At 52.6% G+C, this 26,553-nt stretch overlaps 1 protein-coding gene across 1 annotated transcript; it reads right to left on the bottom strand.

The window, feature by feature from the left end:
* Positions 1–368: 368 nt before the first annotated feature.
* CDCP2 (CUB domain containing protein 2) lies at positions 369–17,780 on the bottom strand. Its single transcript, XM_036257527.1, has 7 exons — positions 17,704–17,780; positions 17,456–17,615; positions 11,023–11,370; positions 8,669–9,004; positions 7,353–7,706; positions 3,443–3,621; positions 369–947 (listed from the first exon to the last, which is right to left on the bottom strand). The coding sequence occupies exons 2-7, from the start codon at positions 17,532–17,534 to the stop codon at positions 621–623; spliced, it is 1,623 nt and encodes a 540-aa protein (XP_036113420.1). The 5' UTR covers positions 17,535–17,615; positions 17,704–17,780; the 3' UTR covers positions 369–620.
* Between the last annotated feature and the right edge of the window lie 8,773 nt (positions 17,781–26,553).

Genomic DNA, 26,553 nt, shown 5'->3' with positions numbered 1-26,553 from the left:
GGCAGGCATCCACCAGGATGCGCACGCCCATCTTCAACAGCGACGCCATGTGGCAGGGCCCGAAATGACAGTTCTCGGTGGGGTTTCTGCTCCCTTTGTGTGTTCTGGAGTTTGGAGGCAGGACTGGGCTGCTTTAAACAAAGTCCTCAGGACTCTTGGGTCAGCTCCGGGAGAGTGAAGGGCCCTGGATGGATACTGAACTTCCTGCTGAGGAAGAGTTGGGATGCGTGATTAGTTGGGAAAATGAGAGAGGCCATTATTTGTACCCTGCGTTGGTGAAAAACTCAAAAGTTACAGAATGAGTCCGCTTTAACCACTGTTTCCAGTGACAGTCACACACAGTTCTTTTATATCTCTCTAATGAGTGACAAGTTCATATACACGCATGCCATGCTACAGTTTACACATCTTATCCATTCATGCCCTTCTCTGAGCCTCCCTCCTGCCGGCCCTGTGAGATGAGCATGGCAGGATGATGGTCCTTGGGAAATGGAGGCTCAGAGAAGGGCAGTGACTTGCCCATGGTCACCAGCAAGTCAACTAGGCTGGTCCCGCCCCTGTCGTAGGGTTCCCGAGCTGCCTCTCAGGGATGCCAGATGCCAGGTCCCTACCTTGCCTGCTCACAGCAGCATCAGGACCACGATGGCAATCACCATGAGGACTCCTGCCAGGATGCAAAAGCCCAGGAAGACAATGTCACTGGTGTCCTGGGCCACCATGGCCATGGGGCCCTCCAGTACCTCCGTCTCATCTCTGGGCGGTGCTTCCTGAAGGTGCTCAGCCGTGGCAGCGTAGGGCCCAAGCCAGCTGGAGCCAGACAGCAGGTGGACAGAAGCCTCCTTGCGCCGGGGCTCACAGAGGACCTCGTACTCATGGATGTCCTCCTGCCCTCCGACCGAGAAGTCGATATACAGTACGCTGACGATCACTGACGTGTTGTTCCTTCTCTGTGGGGTCACAGGGCACTCACTCACCCCTGAAGGGGCTCAGAGATAACCCTGTCCCCTAGATATGCAGGGACCCTGTACCATGGGGGCAGAACCTCAGGAGCCTGGGCTCAAGTCCCAGCTTGTCACTAACTCCCTTCCCGCATGGAGCCTCAGTGTCCCCACCTGTAGAAGTTCACTACAAAGATGTCTAGAAGGACAGTATCAGATATGATGGGTCAATGTTTGCTCTGGCTTTAAAGAGACAGGGTCTGTGACAGGTAGTGACAATAATCACAGGGACATCTGCCACATCCCAGGCTTTGTATCTTAAGAGTATTACCTCATGTAATCCTCACAACCCTCTCTTATTGGTACCATTAATATCCCCACTTTACAGAGGAAGAGACTGAGGCCCAGAGGTTAAATCCCTTGTCTGAGGTCACACAGCACCCAAGTGACAGGGAACGTATTCTCACTCAGATCTGCCCAATTCTTAACTGCTCTTAGCCATCACACCTCACTCAAATAAAAGGGACGTTCACGGCATCTAGCTCAATTTCCCTTCCTTGGCAATCTACAGAGGTGACAACGGAGGCCTAGCAAAGGCAACCACGCCCGGAGCCAGGTCCGGAAGCCAAGTGACCTTCCCTCTGGAATCTTTTCTCCCAGTTATGTCTGCAGCAATTATGTGTCCCTGCTGTTGAGTCCCTGGCCACCCCAGTGTCACCACCTTAAGGTTGGGAAGAGCCACAGAGGAGTAAGATGTGAGGTTTGGCACACGGTTGCCCTCCCCACCCCCACAGAGGAGGGAGGCAGGAGTCAAGCTGCCCTGAGACGGGGTGGGGCAGGGTGTAGATGGGCAGACTGACGTTGTCTGGAGCGGGAAGGGGGGGGGGGGCTGCGGTGAGGCAGGGCCACTCTCCCCACCCACCCAATCTGCAGCAGCTGTGCACGCCTCAGGTCGCCCAGCTGCCCTGCCCGTGGTGGCACTTCTGAGACGAGGCCGCTAAAAATCACAGCTGCCTGAAACAAAGCGAGCAGGCATGAGAGGCTGTCACCACTGAACACTTTGGAGAAGGGAGCTTTGTGGACCAGGTGACCTGGGTTTCCGTCGGCTCTGAGTCCATGTCCCCAAGGAGCCTCCTGCCTGTGTGCCCTCAGCCTGTCAGCCACGCCTCCCTAAAAAGGACTGAGTCCCGGGTTTTTGTAACAGAATCGGGACAATGGGCAAGAAAAAGAACCTGAGAGTGGAAGGGGACCCAGTCCAAGGGCAGGGAGGGAAAAAAATCATAAAATGGGGAGCGGAAAAGTTTTTGATGAGCGAGAGACTCGAGGAGGAGAGAGGCCACAGGAGACGGTGCAGGCAGGAAATGGGGTCTGCGATGGTTTCTGAGCCGCACAGAGAGGCTCTCGTTGCTTTCAGCCGCCTGAGTTGTGCAACGTGGAAACAACTCAGTGCAGAGACTGGTTTCTTGGGTCTAAGACTTCAGAGCGTTACGCTAAGGATCCATGAGCCTATGTTTCTCAGCTTCTATGTTTCCGTATCTTGAGTCCAAGATTCTATGATTCTGTGGTTCCAAGTTCTGGTGGTGCCATGACTTGGAGACTCAGAGTTCTTCGTTCTAGATCACACCATTCCCTGTTTCTAGAATTTCCTGTCTCCACAATTTCATGACCCTGTGGAACGTGGTTCTGCCCCAGAGAAAGTCCCTGGGGACTCGGGACATGGAGGAGGGGTCCAGGCTGATTACCTTACCTCTGGGGTGAGGAGGACAGTGGCTGCCAGGAGCTGGGGAAGCAGAGGCGTGGACTGGAGGCCAGAGGCATATATTCGGCTAATGTTGGGGTGGGGGTGAGTACGGTTTGCTGGAAAGCATGTGATTTCTGCCAGGCCAGTTTGCCAGATCCCCAGATATCAAGTTTGGGGGGTTGCCCTGCCTGTCCCTAAGAATACAAACATCCAGGGTGCTTGGGGCACTGCTCAGCCACTCTGAGGGCCCAAGCCTGGGTTTAAGGTTTCCAAAATACAAGGATAGTAGAAAAAAAGTATTTGCAAACCTCACTGCCTCCGTGTGGACCCTGTCACTTGAGGGCCCTTTTGTTTCGTGGAGCCCAGGGGCGGCTCTGGATCACAAGGCCGAAGGGGCGGGCAGCCGGCAGCGGGGCCCCCAGAGCTCTGCGTGTTGAAGGGGTGAGGCCTGGGCGGCCCTGCAAGCAGGAAGGCCTCCAGGGATGGTTAGCCCATAGGGCCCTGTAGGAGGAGCCTCCAGCAGGTATTTGGGTTGGGCTGGGTTGCGCAATGACCCCCCTTCTCTGTCCGCCTTATTTGAGTTCTTTGTGTGTCTACACTGAGCAAGTTTGCTGAGGTAAAGTCAAGAGGGGTTGAATTTTATATCCAGACTGTGCAGTCAGCAGAGCCAGGAAGAGAAGCTGAATTCTCAGGAATGGCAGGTGTCTTTCAGCGGCCCTCAGAGCCCCTCCGTCACGCCTGCCCACCTCTCCCCAGCCCCTACCTGAGACTCCGTGCCACAGGTGTCAAAGCGGGCCTGGATCCGGAAGGTGCCGCCGACTTCCTGGGCAGCGCAGCGCCGGCTGCCCAGGTAGACCTGGGTCCGCCCCAGTGGGGCCAGCGCCTGCGTGGAGATCAGGATCTGGAAGTCCGTGCGGGAGCAGCTCACGTTCATGGGCACGACTGGGGACAGGAGGGAGGAGCTGGAGGCCGTAGGGGCAGGCAGTCTGACCCCACCCTCTCAAGCTCCCACAGAAGGGTGGGGAATGGGCAAACTGAGCACAGAGTGGGAATGGCTCTTATGCAGCCTGTGGGGACGTTGCACATGCATCTCTGCACTGAACTCTGTCAGACAATAAGCTGCCAGGACAGGCACCATGCCTGCTGCTCAGGACCCTCTGCGCCTCACACAGAGCTTGGCATGCACAGTGGATGCTGAATGAATGATTGGCTGAATGAAAGAAAGAAAGAATGAATGAATTTTCTTCTTCTTTTTTTTTAATCCTCACCCGTGGACACTTTCCCACTGATTGGCAGATAGAGTGGGAGGGAGGGAGAGAGAGAAACATCCATGTGAGAGAAACACACCAATCGGCCGCCTCCCACACGACCCCAACCAGGGCTGGGGAACGAACCACAACCGAGGTATGTGCCATTGACTGGAATTGAACCTGAGACCCTTCGGTCCAAGGACCAACACTCTAACTGCTGAGCCAAATCGGCCAGGGCTGAATGAATATTCTTAACCATAACCAAAGCTACCATTTTTTTTTATCCTTACCCAAGGATATTTTTGCATTTATCTTCAGATAGAGTGGGAGAAAAAGAGGGAGGAAGAGAGAGAGAGAAACATCCATGTGAGAGAAACACATCAAATGGTTGCCACCCACACGACCCCAACTGGGGCCAGGGACAAACTGTGACCGAGGTATGTGTCCTTAGTGGGAACCAAACCCAGGACTCTGGTCCACAGGCTGATGCTCTAACTGCTGAGCCAAACCGGCCAGGGCAACGAAAGCTGCTATTTACTGATTGCTTTGACATGCGCCAGGCAATTCATTTAATTGGTTAACAAATATGTATTAAGGACCTACCATGCGTAGGCACTATTCTAAGCACCACAGATACAAAATTGGGGGGAGAAACAGTCCCAAATCCCTGCCCTCCTGGAGCTTATACTGTAGCTGGCAAGGGGACAGTAAATATATAAAATACAGCTAAATGTCTGAGTGTTCTGAAGGCAAACCAGGCAAAGAATGAAGACAGAGCAGAGTGTGTGGGTGGTGAGGGGTAGGGTTGGGAGGGCTGCAGTTTTGAACACAGTGGTGAAGATGCCTCACTCTCTCCCCCACGATGACCCCATGAGGTGAAGGTGACTAAATGCTCCCCACAGGTCTGGGAACTGAAGCTCTGAGAGGCGAAGTTGTTGCAGTTTAGTGGGGATCTTAACCATCCTGTCTGCAGGATTCCAGAGGTCCTGATCTCTTCACCCTACCTGGGCCCCTGCTCCCTCCAGGCCACGCTGGTGTGACCCAGTGCTGGGTCTGTGCAAGCGTGCGTGCGTGTGTGTGTGTGTGTGGTGTGTGGGGTGGTGGTGCTGGGGCAGGGGTGAGTGTAGGGGAAAGGAAGGGGGGTGACTGGTGGGAGGACAAGGAAAGAGCTGGCAGGCAGAGGCCTGGAACTCTCCACGCCTCTGCCTCTTCGGGAAATGCCTCAGACATATTTCATCCTCTGGTGTCTGGGCAGTCGGGGATTTATGGGCCCGCCGTCTCCCACGATGATCTCGGTGGTGCTGAACTGTGTGTCAGCTCTGATTGATGCTGAGGCTGTCCTCCAGCCAGGAGGCTGCCTGCACCCTGGGCCGCATCTGGCGCCTTGCCCAGCATGAGCGCCCCTGTCTGACCCTGGGCTCCCACAGGGATCGGGGAGGGGGAGGAGCAGGGTGGGGGTGGGAGCTCCTGCCCCTGAACAGGAGCCAGGAGTACAGCTGCCTACCCTCCATCTCTGGAGGCACCAAAAGGAGAAGGGGTTCTTCCTAGATCAGAGCTGGGAGAGGACCCAGGCCCAGAACCGAGACTGGGAGACAAAGGGACTCGAAAGATCCTTCAGCCAATGTCCTCATTTTACAGGTGGAAAAACTGAGAAACGCAAAGAGAAAGAGACTTGCCAGGTAGCTAAGGCAGAGAGCCCCATGGCACCTGGCTCTCTGGGGTGCAATTGGAGAAGGGGGACAGCTCTCCTCTCCCAGTGTCAGGATGGGGCTGACAGGCCCAGAGAGGCTGGATCTGCCCAGGTCGCCACTCTGCTGCTAGCTTGCTGCAGCTCTGCTGTTTCCTTCCCCGTCACCGGGACCCCAACTCGTCTTATATATGAGGTAAGGAGAGAGGAAAGGTCTTTCCAGTGCGGAACAGGCCTGAGGCACACGAGAGAAAGCAATCCACCCTAGGCGAGGAAGTCCTCAGAGCCAGGCACTGTGACCTGTGTCACCACATTTCATCTTAATGACCGCCTGTCTAGGGCATTCATCAACCCCTTTTACAGATGAGCCCAGATGGATGGTCAGTAAATGGCAGCATTTGGATGTGACCCTGGTCTGTCTGAGCACAGCCTCGGGTCCCTCCCCCAAGGCCCTGCTCAGCCACAGGGGAATGAGTTCCAGTCTTGGCTGTGCCTCCTACTGCCCATGTGACCGCCGTGAAGTCCTATCCTCTCTCTGCACCTTTGTTTCCATACCTGCACAACAGAGAGCGTCAGCCTGGTCAGGCAGAGGGCACAAATGGGTCCAGAACACAGGCACGTCTGGACCCATGTACCAGGGAAGCGTGGTGAGAAGGGGAGAGCTGGCAAATCTAACTGGCACTCTGGAGGCTGGAAAAGTTGAATATCTTTCCCAGTCTCCTCTGAGGTTAGATATGGCCATCTGACCAAGTTCAAACCAAGGAGATCCAGAAGAAATCTGATGGCTTCTGAAAATGCTTTTGCTTTCCTGATAAAAGGACATTTGTTTTTTGTTTGTTTGTTTGTGGGTTTTTTTATCCTCACCGAGGATATTTTTCCATTTTTTGTACAGATAGAGAGGGAGGGAGAGAGAGGAAGGGAGGGAGAGAGAGGAAGGGAGAGAGAGAGAGAAACATCGATGTGAAGGGACACATCGAGCAGCTGCCACCCGCACGACCAACCAGGGCCGGGGACAAACTGCAACCGAAGTACGTGCCCTTAGCGGGAACCGAACCCGGGTCTCTCCGGACCGCAGGCTGACGCTCTAACCGCTGAACCTAACCGGCCAGGGCTAAAAGGACATTTGTGACTGACACCTCTCTTACCCTCATCCAGCCATGAACATGGACATGATGCTTGGAGCTGCAGCAGCCGTTTTGCAGTAATGAGGTCAAGAGAATCCCAGTGGTACCAGCTGGGACAGGGTTGAGTCCCTGAACCAATACAGAAGCTGCCTTGCTCCAGACTTCTTCTTATATGAAGAAAACAAATGCCATTTGTTCAAGCCACTGTCAGTCAGGATTTCTGACACAGGCAAGACTGGTCAGCATCTACGTGGTTATTCCAACTGTTTACCACAAGTACTATTACCATATTGTGTATATTACTCCTGGCTAGAGGATCAAGATCAACCACAGTACAAGAGAGGCCAGGGGCTCACAGGGGAAGAAGCCGGATGGAAAGGGATTAGGGATCGCGGAGCTGGAAGCGGAAAAGCAGGTCCCTGCACAAATGGAAATAAGCAAGGGCCACACGGGCACAGTCTCAAAGGTTTCAGAGGAGGGGTTGGCAGTGGCAGAGCCACTCGGGAAGAGGATGAGGAGACCAGTTCGTGGGATGGAGGAAGGAGGCCCTGTGACCTAGGACCCCGCTTCGCTTTCCCCTCCAGCACACCCAGCCCCTCAACCCCAGCTGACCTCCGATGTAGGCCACGGAGAATCCCCTGCGGGTGGTGCTGCGGTCTGTGTGTAGCAGAAGCAGGAGCTGGTTTTGGCTTGAGGTGACCGGTGGTGGCAGGTGGTGGCCACACCAGTTCCCCAGGAGGGGCGCCTCCTCACTGGCCCCATCGAAGGCTGCCAGGTGGTCAAAGTCACAGGTCTTGGTCAGGCTGTTGGGCCCTTCAAGTTCCAGGTCCAGGAAGAACACCTTGACCCGGTAGCCAGGAGGCAGGCGGACAGTCCAGTGGCATCGGATGTCGTTGGGGTAGGAGCTGGGGTACTGTGGGCTGGAGAAGTTGCCCCGCATGGCTGTGTACACCTCCTGGCATTCTCCTGGGGAAGAGTGGGTGGAAGGAGCAACGGCAAGAAGGATGGTGTCACTTTCTGCAGCTACAGTTTGGGCAATAGTCACGATAGTGGTCATAACACCACCCTGGCAGGTATGGGCACCGTCGCCAGAAAAGCAGACAGCTGATCCCCAAGCCTGCTCTAACGAAACTGGGGCTCTCGGGCCAAAGGCAGTCCCCTCATGAGAGTTGGCTCCGTTAGGAACTCAAAAACAGTACCTAATACCTGTCTTCAGGGTTAAGTCCAAACTTGGACTGGACAGTGTGGTTCATGACCTGACCTTGCCCCCTTTCTCACTGCCCCACATCCGCCCCTACCTTCTGCCCTCACCGAACATCTCCTCGTCCTGCGAGCACGCAGCGCCCTCTCTGTCCTCCATGCCTCACACATGCAGATCCCTCTGCTTTAACTCCCTCCCCTTCCTTCTGCCTCTGGCTAACGCCTTTAGAACACGGCCTAATTCTCTTCTCTTCCAGGATGTCATCCATGATTCTTCCTGTTACAGAGCGCAGGCCGCAGTGAGTTGTCAGTGTCTGTTTCCTTTTCCACCTCCTCCTCTAATGGCAGACATCCCGAGGGTTCATTCACTCACTTGCACAGACAATAATTAAATACCTACTGCGCGGCAGGTACAAAGACGAGCCCGCAGGAACTCACAGTCGGGCAGGGGAGATCGACGGGCGAGCCGTGCACAGTGACGTGTCAGAGCATTGCTATGGAAACACTCTGCAAGGACTTGGAGGGAAGGATCCACTGAGGGAATCAGGGAGTCCTCACAGAGGAGGCGACACACTCATGCCTTGCTGTTGGCCAGGCGGGACAGTGTGTGCTGGAGTGTTCCAGGCAGAAAGAGCAGAAAGCCCGAAGCCCAGAGGCAGGAAAGGTGCCCCTTCTCCCCACAGACCTAGCATGCACAGGGTCCAGGGTGTACCCCCAGTCCCTCCTACCTGAGAAGAAGAAGGCCTTGAAGCCCCGGCCTCCGATGTTAAAGTCGGACTTGAAGACCACCTGCAACTCATGGCCCAGCGACACCAGGGTGGGGGGCCTGGAGCTGCCACAGTAGTGGTGCCCGTGGGCGGGGCCGGGCCCCCCCAGCACAGCCACGTAGTCGTAGGTGCACTCCTCATTGCCCTCCACCTGGAAGTCCATGAACACCAGCTTGACGGTGGCAGGGCCGGCGGCCCGGATCACCCAGCGGCACTCCACGTTGTTGGGGTAGTTGTTCGGGTACTCAGGGCTGGTGAGGACCCCCGACAGGCCCGTCAGAACACCACCACATACATCTGTAAGGGAGCCGGTGGAACTAACCTTTCTCCTTCTCCGTGGCTCCATGATCCCCTCCCAGGTGCCACTCCCGCGGGCGTCTCAGGGGAGCCTCACCCCCTCCACGGAGCGCTTGCCAAGGGGCAGGCCCAGGCCAGGCACCTGGCACCGCCGTGTTAAACCGTTACCGCAACCCTGTGAGAAACGTGCGGTGCTCTTGCCATTTTGGTTGAGAAAATGGAGACCCAGAGAACTTAAGTGACTTACCTGCGCGAGTTTGGGTTCACCTGGACTCAGACAAGGCTCTGAGCACAGTGAGTTTATGTGGGAGATAAGGGGTCCCACGTGGGGAGTGAGGGTGTGAGGGACACTAAAGGGGAGGGAAGGGAGACAGCCACTGACGGGCATTGTCAAGCCAGCTCTGGCGCCCTCTCGGGACACTCTGGGGGATGGCGTAAGGCACACACCTCAGCGTCATGTCACCTAAGGTCAAGGAGGCTGGGCATTCATACACCAGCTCCCGAGTCCAGGCCGAGGGCTGCTGGGGGTAGAGGGGACCAACGGAACTTCAGAAAAAGACCTCAAGCACAGAGATGAGGAGGCGGCAGGAGCTGTTAACGAGGCAAGGCCCAGGGTCAAGGGCAGGGCCCTGACAGCAGGTCACCCGGCTGGTATCCTGGAAAACCGGGGTCTGACTAACTGCAGAGCCTGTGCACTTGACCCGGTGATACTCACTGTCCCCTCCTACCAGGCCAGTGGGGGACAGAGGCTGGGGTGCCTGAGTTCAGAAATGTTATTAAACCCCCCCAATGGTGAGGAAACTGAGGCAGAGAGAGGATCTGACGAAGTAGAAATGGGCTTGAAGTCTGAAGATGGTTTTCCTCCCAACTCTGCCTTTTATTAGCTGTGTGACCTTGGGCAAGTCACTCAGCCTCTCTGAACCTCTTGGGAAAATGATAAATAATAAGGCCTGCCCAGCCTGATCCACTGGGCTCAGACTCGTGCAGAGTCTGAGAAGATGCTGTTGAAACCCCTTCGAATCCTGTGTGACCAATACAAACAGGAGGAGGTTGATGACGAATGCTGGGACATGGAGGCCACCAGCTGGGAGGGGCACGCTTGGACGTGTTTCCTGAGACTCCAGAATCTCGCTCCATGGCTGTGCGGACTGAGCACCATGCTGGGCAGCTAAGGACTTGACTTCTTGTCCCCATCTTTTCCCCTCTGAGCTGTGTGACCTTGGGAAGGCACATCCTCTCTCTGGTCTCAGATTTATTGTTCATGAAATGAAAGGGCAGTTTGACAGTCTGTGAGATCCCCTCCAAGGCTAACACCCTAGTAGAATCTTTCAGATTGTGCTCCCTGGCTCCACAGTGGCCTTCTGGAGCCTCTATCTACAGGCATCTGGGGCAAATTTCACTCCTATGCTGTATTCAAACTATTTTTCAATGCAGTGAAGGACAGTGTCTACAGTTACATGTCTTACATGTAAAAATTTAACTCACTGGAGGCCACAGATATTGACTTACGTTTTCAATGATTGGCTTACAGTAAGTAAATGTTAAAAATATGAACTTACAAAATAAATGCATACACTAAAATGCCACCTTTATCTCTCATATATCAGGGATTAACACAAGGTTCCATTTGATATAAGGGTACTGCTGTTTTGAAAAATGTTGGAACATATTGCCCGTGGTTATTGTGACTTTGATAACCAAACATTCTAAAAATCTAAGGGCCTAACATTCCAAAACTGCTATTAAATCAGTCTGATTTAATAAATCAGCTATTAAATTGATTCCTGTGTGTTAGCATTCTACCTGTTCTGTGCCTCTAAAGCCAGAGAGATCTGGTGTCCCACCTGAGCCTCCCGATTGCTGTTTGTGGACACGGTGTATCGGGAGCCTCGGAGGTTGTCTATTGTTGGAGCAGCCTCCATGCTAAGATGCTGAGACCCTGTGAGTCTCAGCTTAGCTCGCTGCTCTTCCCCCACCTCCCCCCAGGACCACCCTCTCTGCTGCCAAGTCCCCCTTGCCTTTCTGATAGCCTGCAGAAAAGCCTCGGCTGGCCACGTGCTTGTCTGAGTGGAAGATGACAGACATGACATGCCAGGACGAGGTGAAGGGTGGCGGGGGCACCCGGCCACAGAACCTGCCCAGCAGGTTGCCCTTGTCGCCTGCAGCCCCATTGTAGATCTCCAGGAAGTCAAAGCTGCAGGTGTCGTGGTATTCCAGGTCAAAGGCATGGAAGGTGAGCAGCACCGAGGAGCCCTCAGCCACCACGATCAGCCAGCTGCACTCCGTGTTGTAGGGATAGAGTCTGGGGAAGTTGGGGCTGGAGAAGTTTCCAGAAGGTGCTGAGAGCACACCCCCACATTTGACACCTGGGGTAAGAGGAAAACGGCTCAGAGTCAGCACTGGGGTCCTGGGTGGTGGGCCTGGCTATAACGCTGGGTCTCTGGGAAGTGATGCGAGAACATGAGGCCATGGTCCTAAATTAATTCATTTATTCATGTAGTTGTTCATTTATTTGCTTATTCTTCAAGTATTTATCAAGCATTATTTTATTCATTCAACAAATATCGTGTGAATGCTAGGCATTGTTCTAGGTGCTGGGCTACAGCAGGAACAAAACAAATGAATATTCCTGCCTTCATGGAATTTACATTTTGGTGGGGAAGACAGACAATAAACACAGTAAGTAAAATATAGAGCATATCGCCCTGGCCGATTTGGCTCAGTGATTGGAGCGTCGGCCTGTGGACCAATGGGGGTTGCGGGTTTGATTTCTGTCAAGGGTGCGTACCTCGGTTGCGATTCGTCCCCAGGCCCTGGTTGGGGTTGTGCGGGAGGCGACCAGTCGATGTGTCCCTCTCACATCGATGTTTCCCTCTCTCTCCCTCCCTCCCACTCTATCTGGAGATCAATAAAAAAAATATCTTCGGGTGAGTATTAAAATATATATAGAGAGTATATTAGTTTTAAGTGCTATGGAGAAAAAGCAGGGAAAGGAGACAGGGTATCAGGGTGAGCCTATAATGTTAGATAAAACAGTGCCATATGCAGGGCCCTGGATATGTGCAAGAGGGAATTCTAAAATTTAAAGAAATAACAACCCCTACCCTCACCCTGAGTGAAAATGTACACAGCCTGTTACAATGTTAAAAGGCTTTCAGTGTAACAGAAGAGTGATATAAATATACAATTTAAAAATTAAGTAAAACTCTGTGCTCCTTAATTTGAATTGAAAAGATAAGTATGAATTTAAGATTTTTTTATTTATAAAAAAATACTTTTCGCCCTGGCCAGTTTGGCTCAGCGGTTAGAGCGTCGGCCTGCGGTCCAGAGAGACACGGGTTCGGTTCCCGCTAAGGGCACGTACTTCGGTTGCAGTTTGTCCCCAGCCCTGGTTGGTCGTGCGGGTGGCAGCCACTCGATGTGTCCCTTCACATCGATGTTTCTCTCTCTCTCTCCCTTCCTCTCTCTCCCTCCCACTCTATCTGTACAAAAAATGGAAAAATATCCTCGGGTGAGGATAAAAAAAAAAATACTTTTCAAGTTCTGTTTACTATAAAGGCCTAAAAGTAACAATATTACAGTAGTATTTTGCACTCGAGGCCTTGTATTAGGATTATTGTGTCCAACTAGAATGAACCAGGGCTCCTTAGAGAAATGGTGGGTCTGGGACAGGAAGTATACAGCACACACTTGAGACATCTTGTCACACCAGAAAGCAAAGACACTACCAAAGACTTGCTAGGATCCCATCAAAGACACGGGAACCTTCTTGAAGGGGCTCCTCCTGGCTAAACAAGGTAAAATTAGAGCATCAGAAAAAGAATAATGAGCCCTGGCCAGTTTGGCTCAGCAGTTAGAGTGTCTGCCTAAGAACCGAAGGGTCGTGGGTTCAATTCCCAGATAAGGGCATGTACCTGGGTTGCACGTTCAATCCCCAACCCCTGTCGGGGTTTTGCGGGAGGCAACCAATCCGATGTGTCTCTCTCACATCCATGTTTCACTCTCTCTCTCTTCCCCTCCCTCCCTTCCACTCTATCTAAAAAAATCAACAGAAAAATATCCTTGGGTGAGGATTAACAACAACAAAAAGACAGAGAAGGATGATTACAGTAGATTGAAACACAAATATATAAACATTCATGAATTCGTAGTGCAACTCTAAAGAAATGAAAAAGGAATTCATTAGTTTCTTTTAGTGGTTGCTAGGACATAAACTCATTTTTTGAAAATTAATATGTAGAAAGAGAAAGAATTAAGCATCTTCTTTGCCTTTCCTATTGTGTACTATATTTCAGGATAACCAAATAGCTCATGAAGAGAAATTGTTATTTATAGTTAATTGCAGAAAGAATAACCACGTTAGGAAAATACAACTTTGCAAACCTGAATGAAATAATCATCTTCGATGTCTGTTCTAGTCATTGAGTAAAAAAAGGTAAATGAGGTAAAACTTAGATGGCTGGGTAGATAGGTATTCCCTGTAAAATGCTTTCACCTTTGCTAAATATTTAAAATTTTTTATAATTAAAAAATACCAAAAAAGTTACTTTTATAGGCAATAAAATGAAAAGGCAACTTATGGAATTGGTGAAAATATTTGCAAATCACACATCTGATAAGGGTTGAATATCCAAAATATATAAAGAATTCATATAATTCAACAGAAAAAAAATACATAGTCTGATTTAAAATGGGCAGAGAAACTGAACAGGCATTTTCTAAAGAAGACACAAATGGGCAGCAGGCACACGAAAAGGTGCATTTCATCAAGGAACTGCAAATCAAAACCACAATGAGCTATTACCTCAGACCTGTGAGAATGGTTATTACAAAAAAGACAAGAGCTAGTAAGTGTTGGTGAGGATCTAGAGAAGAGAGAACCTTCGTGCAGGAATGTAAAATGGTGTACCCACCATGCAAACAGTATGGAGGTTCCTCAAAAAATTAAAATTAGGACTACTAAACAAGCCAGCAATCCCAATACTGGGTGTATATCCAAAAGAAATGAAAACAGGGTATTGAAGAGTTATCTGCACTCCTATGTTCATTGCAGCATTATTTATAATAACCAAGATACGGAAACACCTTAAGTGTCCATCAACAGATGAATGGATATAGATGTGATACACACACACACACACACACACACACACACACACAATGGAATTAAAAGAAGACCATTCTTGCCCAGCCAGTGTGGTTTAGCGGTTGAGCGCTGACCCATGAACCAAGAGGTCATCAGTTTGATTCCTGGTCAGGGCACATGCCCGGATTGCAGGCTCGATCCCCAGTAGAGGACGTGTAAGAAACAGCATATCAGTGTTTCTCTCTCATCAATGTTTTTATCTGTCTCTCCCTCTCCCTTTCTATCTCTCTAAAAATCAGTTAAAATATGTATTTTTTAAAAAGGCCATTCTTTCCTTTGCGACAACATGAATGGACCTTGAGGACATTCTATTAAATGAAATAAGTGAGACAAAGACAAATACTACATATCACATATATATGAAATCTAAAAAGAAAAGTCAACCTCATAGAAACAGAGTGCAAAAGTGTTTTCCAGGGGAGAGTCCAGTATGTGTGTGTGTATATATATCTTTTTCTGTTAGAGATACATTCTGAATATTTATGATGAAATAATATATCTGAGATTGACTTAAGTTTGCCCAGAACCCCCAAATGGAATAGAGTGGAAGAGAAGAAACAAGACAGGCATAATGTCGATCACTGTTGAAGATGGTCATTGGAGACAGAGATACATTATACTATCTTCTCTACTTTGTGTGTGTTTGAAATTTTTCATAATTAAAAGTTTAAAAAATAGCCAACACATTCTTGGTCACCTTCTCATTGAGGCTTTTCCCAGCCATGGTACTTACAAGGTACCCTCCCATCCCTCTACTCTTTCTCTACCTTTTCTGCTACATTTTTCTTCATAGCACTCACCACCATCCAATGAACTGTATATTTTACTTGTTTGGTACATTGCTGGTCTCTTTCCACAAAAATGTAAGCTCTCTGAGAACAGGAATTTTTGTATTCTGTTCTCTGCTGTATCCCAAGCACCTAGAACAGTACCATGCATAAAGCAGGTGCTCAGTGCATATTTGTTGAATGAATGAGTGAATGATCTTATATCATCCTCACAAGAGCCCCATAAAATAGACAAAGCAGGTGTTATTGATTCCATTTTACAGATGAGAAAACTGAGGCCCAGAAAAGGAAATTATTTGCTGTAGCTACCATCTATTGCTTTGGTCTGCCTAGCATCCATTTCTCTACCTCTTGCAACAATATGCCCCTTCTTTTAGACACTGGCCCCCTGCCTTCACGTGGTAACACCCCTGCCACAGGGGTTGACACATGACCCAGCTGGGCAATGCTGGGGCTCCCCCCCACCACCACAGTGACTGGCCTGCAAGGTGGGCTTGTGCTCTAGGTCAGGCCAGAGTCCTGCGACAGAATACCTACAGGAGAACCCTATCCTCCCTAGCCCCTAGGCTGGGAGTGAGAGTCCTGGGCAGGATCATGCTCATTGAGAAAGTTTGTCAGCAGATGGCAAGAGCCAGGTGAAAAGTGGGAATGCCCTGAAGCCAAGGTGCCCTGGCTGCAGGCATCCCGGAGCCTAGCTCAGCTATACTCCTGCCTCCCTGGTTATAGATCCAGTGCATTCCTGTCTGCTTCAACTCATCCAGGTTAGGTTTGTGACTTGCAAACAAAAGCATCTTGAATACTTAAGCAAAGTGGTCAGAGAAGACACACTCACAAAGCATGTGCCCTGTCCCAGAGCTGTGCTGATGCAGAATGCACCTGCCCTGGGAGCTCACAATAGGGGTGTGGGGTGGAAGTAGGGTTAGGGAGGCAGGAGAACGAGACAAAGGCATGCAGTGTGATGGTGCTGTGGCCACACGGGGGCTCTGGGGTCCCGAGGAAGGCAGCTGGGCCAGCACTATTAGGAGAGGAACAAGATACACAGAGGAAGTGTTATTTGAGTTTGACTAGGAAGAACGAGGTTTGTTAGTTGAGAAGAGAGGAAAAGGCATGAACAAAGGCAACACTTAACCTCCTGAGCCTCAGTTGTGCGTCTGTGAAATGGGGATAATGACACCTCCCTTGCTGGGTAGCTGTGAGCAGCGTTGACATAAAGCCATGGGAGGGCTGCAAGGTGTACACCCAGTTCACGTCATCGGCTCCCTGCCTGGCCCCTGGGGCAGGCCGGGCCGAAGCAGTGTCTGACTCATGCCTTCATGGCAGGAGGACAGAGGGACAGTCTGTCCAGTAACTGTCCTTGTCCTTCCCAGCTCTGCCCACGGGACAGGAAAAGCCATGGCAGAGTTGGAGCAGGACTCCTACGGCCCTGGAGGCCTTGTCTTCCAGGACTCAGCCAGGCACCCTGACCCCCAAGGTCACCCCAAGGCCACTGAAGCCCCAGTGGCTGGAAAATGGGAAGAGCTAGCTCCTCCCACTACCCAGGCGTGGAGTAAGACACCTGGGTGCCCAGCCCATCTGTGCCACCAACTAAGTAACTAACAAATTATGTTTCTATCCTGAGCCCTGCTTGAGCCTGCAGGAAAGTGAGGACTGGCGGCTATTTGCCGAGCCCCAGCTGCTTGCACGCCCCTCGTCGGTGAAACGGTATCGGCTTCACTTCACAGACACAAACACTCAGCTCCAGGGCTACACGGTACAAAGTGCCTGGGGCCAGGGTGCTGGCAGAGGGTTCTGGGAGCTCCAAAGAGGGGGCATGTGAGGATGATGAAAGGATGTGCAAAGCTTCCTGGAGGAGGTGGTATCGAACCTCAGTTTGATGGATGAGCCAGATGTTCTCAAGTGGAAAAAGACAGAAGGGATCCTCCAGACAGAGGAGCCCACAGCTGACAGCCATGCGGGTGAAGTAACTCTGGAAAGGGGTGTGACCCTCTGTCGGAGTGCAGGACACCCTGGGGACAAAGGAAGCACGGGCTGGATATTATATGGAAATCAGAGCCCAGCCTGGGAGGGTGCTGAATGCCATAAGGAACTTTGATTTCCCTTGGCTGGCAACAGGAAGTACTGCAGGCTCTCAGGAGCAGAATGAAGACTCCTTCCAGCAACAAACCTGTAAGAGTCCTCTGAGTCATTCCCTTTGCCCTTGGCAACCATGCAGCCTTGGACAGGGGACTGAACCTCTCTCACCCTCCGTTTCCTCATCTGTAAAATGGGGAACTAATATCCACCTTGAAGTGTGTTGAGATTAAATGCAGCCATACATGCAAAGCATCCAGCACATAGCCAGCACTCGGTAAATACTGTCTTCCCTCATCTCAGAAGCAAATACATCCTCAACCCAACTAACTTCCACAAAGGGCCTCTGCTTTCTGGCCTCCTACACAGAACCCTCCTGAGACCCGGCTGCGGCCTGCCCACTGCTCCCCCTACTCCCCATGCCTGCCTGTCGCCAGGAGCTCCTACCTTTCATGGCGTGGGCCCTGGGGCCTGGGCCCAGCAGTGCCACTGCCAGCAGCAAACAGGACCCCAGCTCTGCCAGCATCTCCTCACCGGGGGCCCCCCAAGCCTGCAGGCCGGACAGGCCAGGACCTGAGGGTCTGGAGCAGGGGAGAGAGAGGTGAGGCTGAAAGGCCTCCAAGTTAACGGTGGTGTGAATAATTCATCAGCCTCTCGGATTAGTAAGCTGATCCCCAGGTGCGTCCTTCACCCACCCTAAGGTGACGGATCTAGTGTCACCCGCTTTACACATCTGAGATCTGCACTGGCCACACCGCCGCGGGAAGGGAAGCAGGCTGGGCCTGGAAGGGGATTTGGTGGTGGAGAAAGGGCATGAGTCTGGGGCTAGACAGACCTGGGATCCATCCCAGGACAGCCTCTAACTTGCCAGGTGCCCTGGAACAAATCATCGAACTCCTCTGAGTCTCACCTTACTTTTTTTTTTTTTTTTTTTTTTTTTTTTTATCCTCGCCCGAGGATATTTTTCCATTTTTTGTACAGATAGAGTGAGAGGGAGAGAGAGGAAGGAGAGAGAGAGAGAGAAAAACATCGATGTGAAGGGACACATCGAGTGGCTGCCACCCGCACGACCAACCAGGGCCAGGGACAAACTGCAACCAAAGTACATGCCCTTAGCGGGAGCTGAACCCGGGTCTCTCCGGACCGCAGGCCGACGCTCTAACCGCTGAGCCAAACTGGCCAGGGCGAGTCTCACCTTACTCATCTGTCCAGTGGGACCCTCAGCCCTGCCAATAGGGTGGCGGTGGGAATGAGACGTGATAACATGCTGGAGCACATAGTGGGTGCTTGCTGCAGGTTTTCCCATCCCCCATTCATGGGGGAACTGAAGGGAACCTCTAATTAGTGGGAATCTAATTCAGGCATGCTTAGATTAGCTCAGAGGGAGAGAGGGGAGGTGATCGTGGACAGGAGACAAGGGAAGTCTTTTTCGTGGAAGAATGTAGCAGGAATAACAGAATGGGACCATCAGATTGTGCAACTCCTAACACAATCATGGATCAGGACCACAGTGTAAATTTTGGCCAGGAATGTTAACTGTTCACTCCTTTATTGATCCACAAGCCTTGCTTGAACATCTCTATTGCCAGACCCTGTGCTCGGAGCAAGGCTGCAGAAATGCCCTCCAAGGCTCAGTGTCTAAGGAAACAGGATCTCTCTCCTCTAGGAGCCCTATTTGGTTCAGTTCGGCCCAACGCTCCCTTCCTAAGCTCCTCTGCTGAGAGACTGTTCCAGGCACGGGGCGTCTGGGGTAGACGTGGCACATTCCTGCCTCCCAGCGAGGAGCTTGGGCTCTGGTTAGAAAGACAAGGCCTGGATCCTGGCTCTCCCGCCCGCTGCCAGGCTGCGGGGGCCTGGGAAAGTCACCCAACCCCTCTGAGGCCCGGCCTTCCCGACTGTGAAGCGGGAGTAACGGGAGTAAGGCCTGCAGGTTGCTGTGAGCTTAGACGAGATCACGTGGGGGGAGTCGTAGCCAGGGCCTGGCTCAGTGCTTAGGACCAAGCATGACTTTTATTTACCTCAGAGGAACTCGGAGGTCCATCTGCCAGACCACATGTTGCCTCTGGCTGGTCTTTATCTCAGGAGGTCCCCAGGGAGCCCTGTGTTGCCAGCGTGGGAGGCCACCTGGAAGGTGTTCAGCAGGGAGCATCAGGAAGAGCCAGGCCTGAGGGATCTGCTTACCTGTTGGGCTTGACTGATTGGCAGGAACAGAAAGGCTCAGGATGAGAAGCCAGTGCAGGGTGTGTTAACGAGCAGCTGGCTATTGTGGGCAAAAGAGGCTCGACCCCCATGGGTACCTCCAGAGACGGTGTAGACTGCAACCCAAGTTGTTCCACTGAGGATCGAGGAAGTGGAGTGTTTGTGCACCCACTGCCAGTGGTCCCTGGGTGGAGGCTGCTGTGGGCGCCTCCCCAGGCATTTCCAACCTGCCTGAGGGGCTGTGGCCCAGGGTTGCAGGCACAGCTGTCTGCACGCCTGGGACTGGTGAGCGTCACAGGACGCGAGCAGGGCCGAGCCAGCACCAACTGAGCCATCCATAAGACGGCTGCTATTATTGTGACAAAACCAGGGACTTGCTGTCTCTCAAGTCACTCACCTCTGAAATGTTCATCCCACCCCTCAAACAACCACCTCTCTTCCCACACCCTCGCACGAACTCCCGACACTGTTCTTTCTTCCCTGCTGCAAGGGTGCTACCTCACACCTCCCTTTTCCACAAAGGTCTGGGTGGTCCGAAGAGGGAGAGACAGAGGGCAGGGGCAGGGAGGCTGCCACCCTGGGGGCCACATCTGGGGCTGAGGCCAGGAGTGGGGAATACTCAGGGAGCACCCCACCCCCTGTCTGCAGGGTTGGCTCTGTCTACTGCAAAAGCACGTGTCAAATCCCAGACTTCTCTGCAAGGGCCCATAGAAAGCCACAGGGTCAGCACCGTGTGAGTGAGCGTGTGGAGTGGGGGTGGGAGTACAAAGCAAGAAGGACCTGGAGGACCAGGAGCGTGAGAGAGGCTGAAGGGTCACGGAGAGAGGTGGAAGGCCAGCCGCAGGGGAGGCAGGAGGAGGCACTCCCTGGAAAGCCCAGGCTGGTGGTGGGTTGGGCTGGAACCCTGGACAGCAGGAGGCGGCTCAAGGGGTCTTGGTGGCTCCTCCCACCCCTGGGAGCCACAGCCAGTCCCACGGCTCAGAGTCGGGGGGTGGGGGGGGGCATATCCCCTCCTCCTCTCTCCCGTCTCTCTGAGTCTCTCTTTCTCTCAGTCGTTCTACACTGTCTCTGTTCCCAAAGGCTGGGCGTGAAGGCCACACCGGGGAATGGTTTCCCAGAAGACCAGAAGGGCCAGGGATGAGGTTTCCCCAGAGCCCCGGGACAAGGGCGTGACCTTCACAGGCTCCCGTTACTGGGTGGCCAGAAAGAAAGTGAGGAGGCAGCTGGATGGCTGCCATTTGTGGGGCCCACCTGGCTCTGGGCCCTTCCACCCCACGTTTCACTGAACCTCCCGACCCTCCAAGGAAGAAGGTACCGTCCCCACATCACAAACGAAGAAACTGAGGCCCGGCATGGCACAGGGCCTGCCCTGAAACAGCGACTGTGTGGTGTGGGCACCCACGGTCCAGGACAGGGCCGGAGCTGGCGTTCGGGAACTTCTGGGTCACTGCTGTTATCCACAGTTTAAGGGGAATGACTGAGGGTTTGGGTTAGACCCTCCTTCCACCTCTGACTTCAGGCAAGTCTCTTACTCCCCCTCTGAGCCTCAGTTTGCACACGTGTGATGTGAGACCTACCCCTGCTCTCCTTCGCCAGGCTGCTGTGAGGAGTAAACGCGAGATCTGAGAGGCAAAGGGCTTTGTAAACTGTAAAGACCTGTGGCTGTGTATCTACAGGCGGACGAGAGCTGAACAACACCTTGAGTGGTGGTTGCAGTGGTCATGCATCGAGCTGGGTGTCTGGCTCAGCACTTATGTAGGTCACATCATTTCAGCTTCACACCGTCCTCTGAGCAGGGAGCATCATCGCTCATCGCACGGATGGAGAAACGGGGATGAAGGGACTGCCCAGGATCACACACCTGTGAGTGCAGGCCCAGGACTGCAGGGCTTCAAAGCCGGGATTAGAGAGCTGCAGGCTAGTGTGCTGAGCCACCCAGCGGGTCACCAGGGACGCCCGAGAGGGTCCAGGAAGAGGGCTGCTGGGCCAGGAGGCAGAGGGAGAAGGAAGTTCGAAAAGGAAGCCTCTTGCTGGCCCAAATGCTCTCCTCCCGTCCTCTTTGATGGCCGATTAGTCCTGCTTCTTTGGCTCAGCCAGGACCTTGGACAAGCCAAGGCACGTTAGAGGAAGTTCATGGTTACATAAGGGAAATTGCCCTGGAGCCCTTCCCTGCCTCAGGAGAGGCTGCTGGAATGGCCGTCCCAGGATCTGGACCCTCACGTTGTTGTCTGCAGTGTTTCACCACCTCCACCTACCCTGTGGGCCCTCCTGTCCTCACCCTTTCCCACCCTCCCCACTACACTCACCCCTCACCAGCTCCCGTCAGCTACTCATTCGTACCCAGATCTCAGGCACCAGAACGGCTCAGCCCTGGAGCCTTCCAGAGCTCCCTGCCTTGCAGGGCACCAAGCCTAAAACCTCCCTGCCCCACAATAAAGCAACTCCTGAGTTCCTGCGGTTTGCCAGGCACACTCATATCCAGCCACATCCAAGCTATGTGACCTCAGGCAAGTTCCTTAACCTACCCCTCCGTGCCTCAGTCTCCTCATTTGTAAAATAAAAATAATGAGCTAATATTTGCAAAGAGTTTAGAAGAAGAGTATATGGCACATAGTAAGCTCTACTTAAAAAATTCATTAATTTAGCCTGGCCAGTGTGACTCTGGTTGAGTTATTAATCCATGCACCAGGAGGTCGCCAGTTCGATTCCCGGTCAGGGCACATGCTCAGGTTGTGGACCTGATGCCCAGTGGGGGGCATGCAGGAGGTGGCCAATCAATGTTCTCTCTCATCGATGTTTCTATCTCTCTCCCTTTCTCTTCCTCTCTCTCTAAAACCAATAAAGAAAAACATTTTAATTTATTAATTTAAACAAAGATAGAAATCTTTATAACAGCTTTGCAAGGTAAGAATTACCAGCTCTATCTCACTGTTTGGTGATCAGAGCTCAGAGAGAACTGCTTTTATTAGTTCGTTCCGTAATAGGCACTTACTGGGCACCTGCCGTGAGCCCGGCCGATGCTCACTGCTTGTGCACATTATCCCACCTAATCCTCACAGCTCTGTGCAGAGGGCTTAGTGTCCCCCAACATTTCCACACACCCCTGGGGAGCAGTACTACCCTGGTTGAGATCCTGGCTGTTTACTGTCTGTCTCCCCACCAGCACATGATCAGTCCAAGAGCAAAGATCTATACTCTATCCCGGCTGTATTTCAGCCCATGGCACAGATTAAGTGCTCAATAAATATGTGCTGAGAAATGGAATAAAAGTAACCCCAGTTTATAAGCAAGGAAAGTGAAGTTCAGAGAAATTAAATGCTTTTCCCAAGATCACACAGCTGCTTAGGGCAGAGCTGAAACTTGACTTACCTCTGACCACCCGGAAGTCTGTGTTTCTACCACCACACTGCTTCCTCCCCTGGAGGCCTTTGTGGGAGGAAGAAGAGGTCCGAGCCTGGTGCAGACTCGGGGTACAGGGCTGAAGATGCCTGGCGGGGCAGAGCTGGGGCCAAGACCCCTGTAGCCTTCTTCACTGAGAGCCCTGGTCCCTCCTGCCTCCAACTTGCCCCTCAGGCCACTGGCAACTCTGATCAGGGAAACAGCACATCAGGTCCCCCGTCAAGAAGCTTCAGAAAGTCCAGACACAGAAACCGCCACACTCAGCCTCTGGGGCCTCCCGGCTGCACACAGGCTCCGCGGGAGCACAGGGAGAGAAGGGCTCGTTGCGGATGAGCGGCCAAGAAGCCCAGACGATGGGCCAGGGCTTTGGGACATCAGAGGGAAAGTCCGGCCCCTTCTACTACCCGTGCTCCGAGACACAGACAAGGCAAAGGAGACAGAGCCCCACACGCACTGAGCGTGCACTGGGCACCAGGCAGGGTGCCAGGCTCTTTCACATCTGTTGTAACAGCATCTGTGCACCCAGGCGGGCGTGGGCACCTCTACAGTCAGGGTCCTCAAGAGCCGGCAGAAGCCTGCACGCAGGCAGCTGTTCCGAGACGTTTTTTGGACACTGGGATGAAGGAGTTATTCAGCCCTCAGCACGATCTGCTGAGGCAGGAAGTGTTATGCTATTGAGAAAACTGAGGCACAGAAAGGAGGGAATTGACAACAGCATCAAATGCTGCTGAAAAATGATCTCTGGACCCAGGAACCTGACCGAGAGCACGAGGGGAGGGTACCAGAGGGCGGTGGGTCGAGGAGCGAGGGGGTGAGACAGGAGTCTCTACAAGTTGCACACAGCTCTTCAAGGAGAGGCTGGGAACATGAGACAGACAGACAGATACTGAGAGAGTGCATCCTTCTCCGGAATATCACAGAAGCAGGGCTAACACAAGGGAACGTGGACAGGCCTCAGGACTGTTCGGATGGAGCCAGTGGAGACATTCTGGAGATTCCCTGAGGCCCTTTCTCTGGAGGTTTCTGGGGCAGCTCCCTGGAGGTGGTCACTGAGCTGAGCACGAAGGTCCACTTTCTGGTAGAAACCCCTGTTGTGCTTAGAGGGGTGGCAGGAAGGGAACTGATTGACACCAGGAGACCCCACTGTGGGCCAGGCACAGTGCTGAGCACTTCACTTAGTCTCCTGTATTCCTCAAAGCAGCCCTGGGAGGAAAGGAAGTCCCATCTTTATTTACAGAATAGTAACTAACCCACGGTCATGTGCCTTCTACCAGGTCATACATTTACTCTTTCATTCATTAATTCAACAGGTGCCGCCTCAACACTCACTGGTCAGACACTGCACTAGGTAGGGGGGGAGTGGACATGCCCTGATGCATGAACACCACTCTCTCCACCAGCTGCGTTCCCTCTCGAGCATTCGCTTCTCTGCCTACAAAATTGGGAAGCTACTGCTCTCTGAAGATTGTGAGAACTAAGTGAGATAGCTTAGCGGACACTGTTGGTGGTCGCCTGTATCACCCTGCTCACCCGGTGGAACCTGCAGAAAGCTCCTACATGCACCAGGCTTCCTGTGACTCTGCCTGGGCTTTGCTGGCTGCCAGGCACTGAGCCACTGCCTGGAAGCCACACATGTGGGAGCTGGTGCACTGGGAGCGAGCCTCGGCCCCTGAGCAGTGATGGATGTTGGTGGATAAATGCCCCTTGGTGGGAGAGTTCGAGGGGCATTCAGCAGTCGTATGGGGGACCCCAGCAGGTGAACTCCAGCTGCCCCTGGGGTCACCTGCCCATCAGCACACCCTTGTTGGCTTCCCTCCCCCATTCTCTTACTATGTTTCCCGGAATCACCTCCCATATAAACTTCCATGCTCAGAGTCAGCTCTGGGGCAAACCCAGCCTGGCACAGGTGATGAAAACTTGGGCCTCAGTAAACACCAAGTGAGTGCTGTTTACTCCTCGCTCACTTTCACTTTCACAGACTCGGACCTCTTCCAGAGCACGGCTGCAGCTCCGGATGCACCAGCAGCGGCCCACCAGCATCATCCAGGAGCGGGTGTGGGCCAGTGGCCTGGCCCGGGAGACAGGCGCGGGGAGAAGGAGGGAAACGGGGCCACGAGCCACCTGGAAGCCAGCAGGTTAATCTCCGCACAGCAATGCACAGTTATAACGTTATTTTCTTGTGTTCCAGGTTCTGTGTTCTATTTTCCACCCCAATGTCCCAAATAATATGCTCTAACTCAGGGTTTTATGTTCAACATATTAGGCTTCAAGCTCAAATTCCATGTTCCTTGTTGCAAATATCTCCCCCATTACCTCTTCCTCTCCTCCTTCCAGGTTCCCCTGTGGTCGGCCAGGCTGGAGGTGAAGTCCCCCTGCATCTGGGCAGAGCTGATGCAAGTTCACCTGCCTCCAAGCTGGCCGGTGCAGCCTGCCACCCAGCCCAGCGTGCCCTCCTGGCTGCAGTGCCCCCCCCCCCCCATACACACCCATACTGCCTACACACTTGTGTGCTCTTTCCGCATTGGGAGCAAGGGGCAGGACGACGTGGTGTTCTCCAGCCAGAGCCTATGGGACCTGCATGCAGATGGCTTTGCCACCTCCCAGTACATGAACCCCTCACTCTTCTGTGCGGTGCTGGTGTACCCCATCTATTTGGAGTGAGCTCTGTGAGATGAGGGGTTTGGGACCCACATGGGGCCCCATGCTAGAGCCTGGCCCCCAAAACTCAGCCCCTAGCCAGTCAGTGACCTGTCGAGGCAGCGCCTACCCGGACAAGGCCAGTGGCACCTACAAGTCATGGTCAGTTAGAAGAAAACGAGTAGATGCAGCTACAGTGACCCTCCTCGGGCACCCGGACCACACGCACTACTGAGCCTTTGCCTCGGGCTGGAATCAAGTCGGCCACGCGCAGCTCCCAGCCGGGTGTACAGATCAGAAGCTCTGAGGGGCAGCTATCTATGTCTTTGATTAATAAAAAATGGGAGATAAATTAATAATGACTTAATACATGCAATTTGGGATCAAAATCTTCCAAAGCATGGGGGGAATAACAAGAAGGGGAGCTCCTGACAGTGAAAAGTCTGGGAACAGGTGTTATCCTCAGGGGGCGGCCACGGGCCAGGCACTGCTGAGAGAGGGGACAGGAGGTTCTCACACCCACCACGTGACAGTGCAGTGCGTGGGCATCACACATGCTTCCTTCACCCTCATACAACTCTGGGAATATGCTGCCACCCCCACCGTGTAGATGAGTAAACTGAGGCACAGAGAGGCCAAGCTACTTGCTTTGAATACTTACAGAATCAGCAAGAGATCCGAACCTAGGTCAGCTTCATATAAAAAGGAACACCATTTAAAAACTTTTTTTCTTCTTTATTGATTTTTAGAGAAAGAGGAAGGGAGAGGGAGAGAGAGAAAAACATCAATGAGAGAGAACATCGATTGGCTGCCTCCTGCATCCCCCCAATGGGGGTTTGGCCCACAACCTGGGCATGTGCCCTGACCGGGAATCAAACTGGCGATTTCTTGGTACATGGGTCAACGTTCAACCACTGAGCCACACTGGCCGGGCAGGAACAACTATTTTAAAAAGAAGGAACAAAGAGCCCCACCTGTGGCGTCTGGACAGTCTCTCTGGTTTGCGTGTACAAGGAAAGGAAGAGGGACAAGCAGAAGGAACGGGATGTGCACTACGCGTGCTGGGCACTGCTCATGCTGTTACTGCTGAGTCTCGGCCAGGCCGGCACACAGTAGGTGCTCACAGACGAGAGACCGAAAGCTTGGAGGCATCGAGGGACACAGCAGATCCTGAGGTGCAGGAGAGGGAATGAATATTTTTTAGCCTCTAGTTTCTGAAGCACTTTGAGTAGGTGTATTTAATCTTATTTTTAAAAAATCTTTAATTATGGAACTATTTCAAACACAAAAAAGGTAGGCCAAAATAAAGC

Source organism: Molossus molossus, unplaced genomic scaffold (genome assembly GCF_014108415.1).
Source record: "Molossus molossus isolate mMolMol1 unplaced genomic scaffold, mMolMol1.p scaffold_m16_p_12, whole genome shotgun sequence".
NCBI lineage: Eukaryota > Metazoa > Chordata > Mammalia > Chiroptera > Molossidae > Molossus > Molossus molossus.
The sequence above is the reverse complement of the archived record's forward strand: the minus strand, read 5'-3'. Positions and strand labels throughout refer to the sequence as shown.

What these genes read in the sequence shown, in the direction of transcription:
- CDCP2 (XM_036257527.1), bottom strand. Translation starts at nt 17,534, where the DNA reads ATGCTGGCAGAGCTGGGGTCCTGTTTGCTGCTGGCAGTGGCACTGCTG. An exon ending in CAGGGCCCACGCCATGAAAG is followed by an intron (nt 11,371 to 17,455) that starts GTAGGAGCTCCT and finishes CTCTTACCCCAG; the next exon opens with GTGTCAAATGTGGGGGTGTG. An exon ending in CCTGTGGCACGGAGTCTCAG is followed by an intron (nt 948 to 3,442) that starts GTAGGGGCTGGG and finishes GTGACCCCACAG; the next exon opens with AGAAGGAACAACACGTCAGT.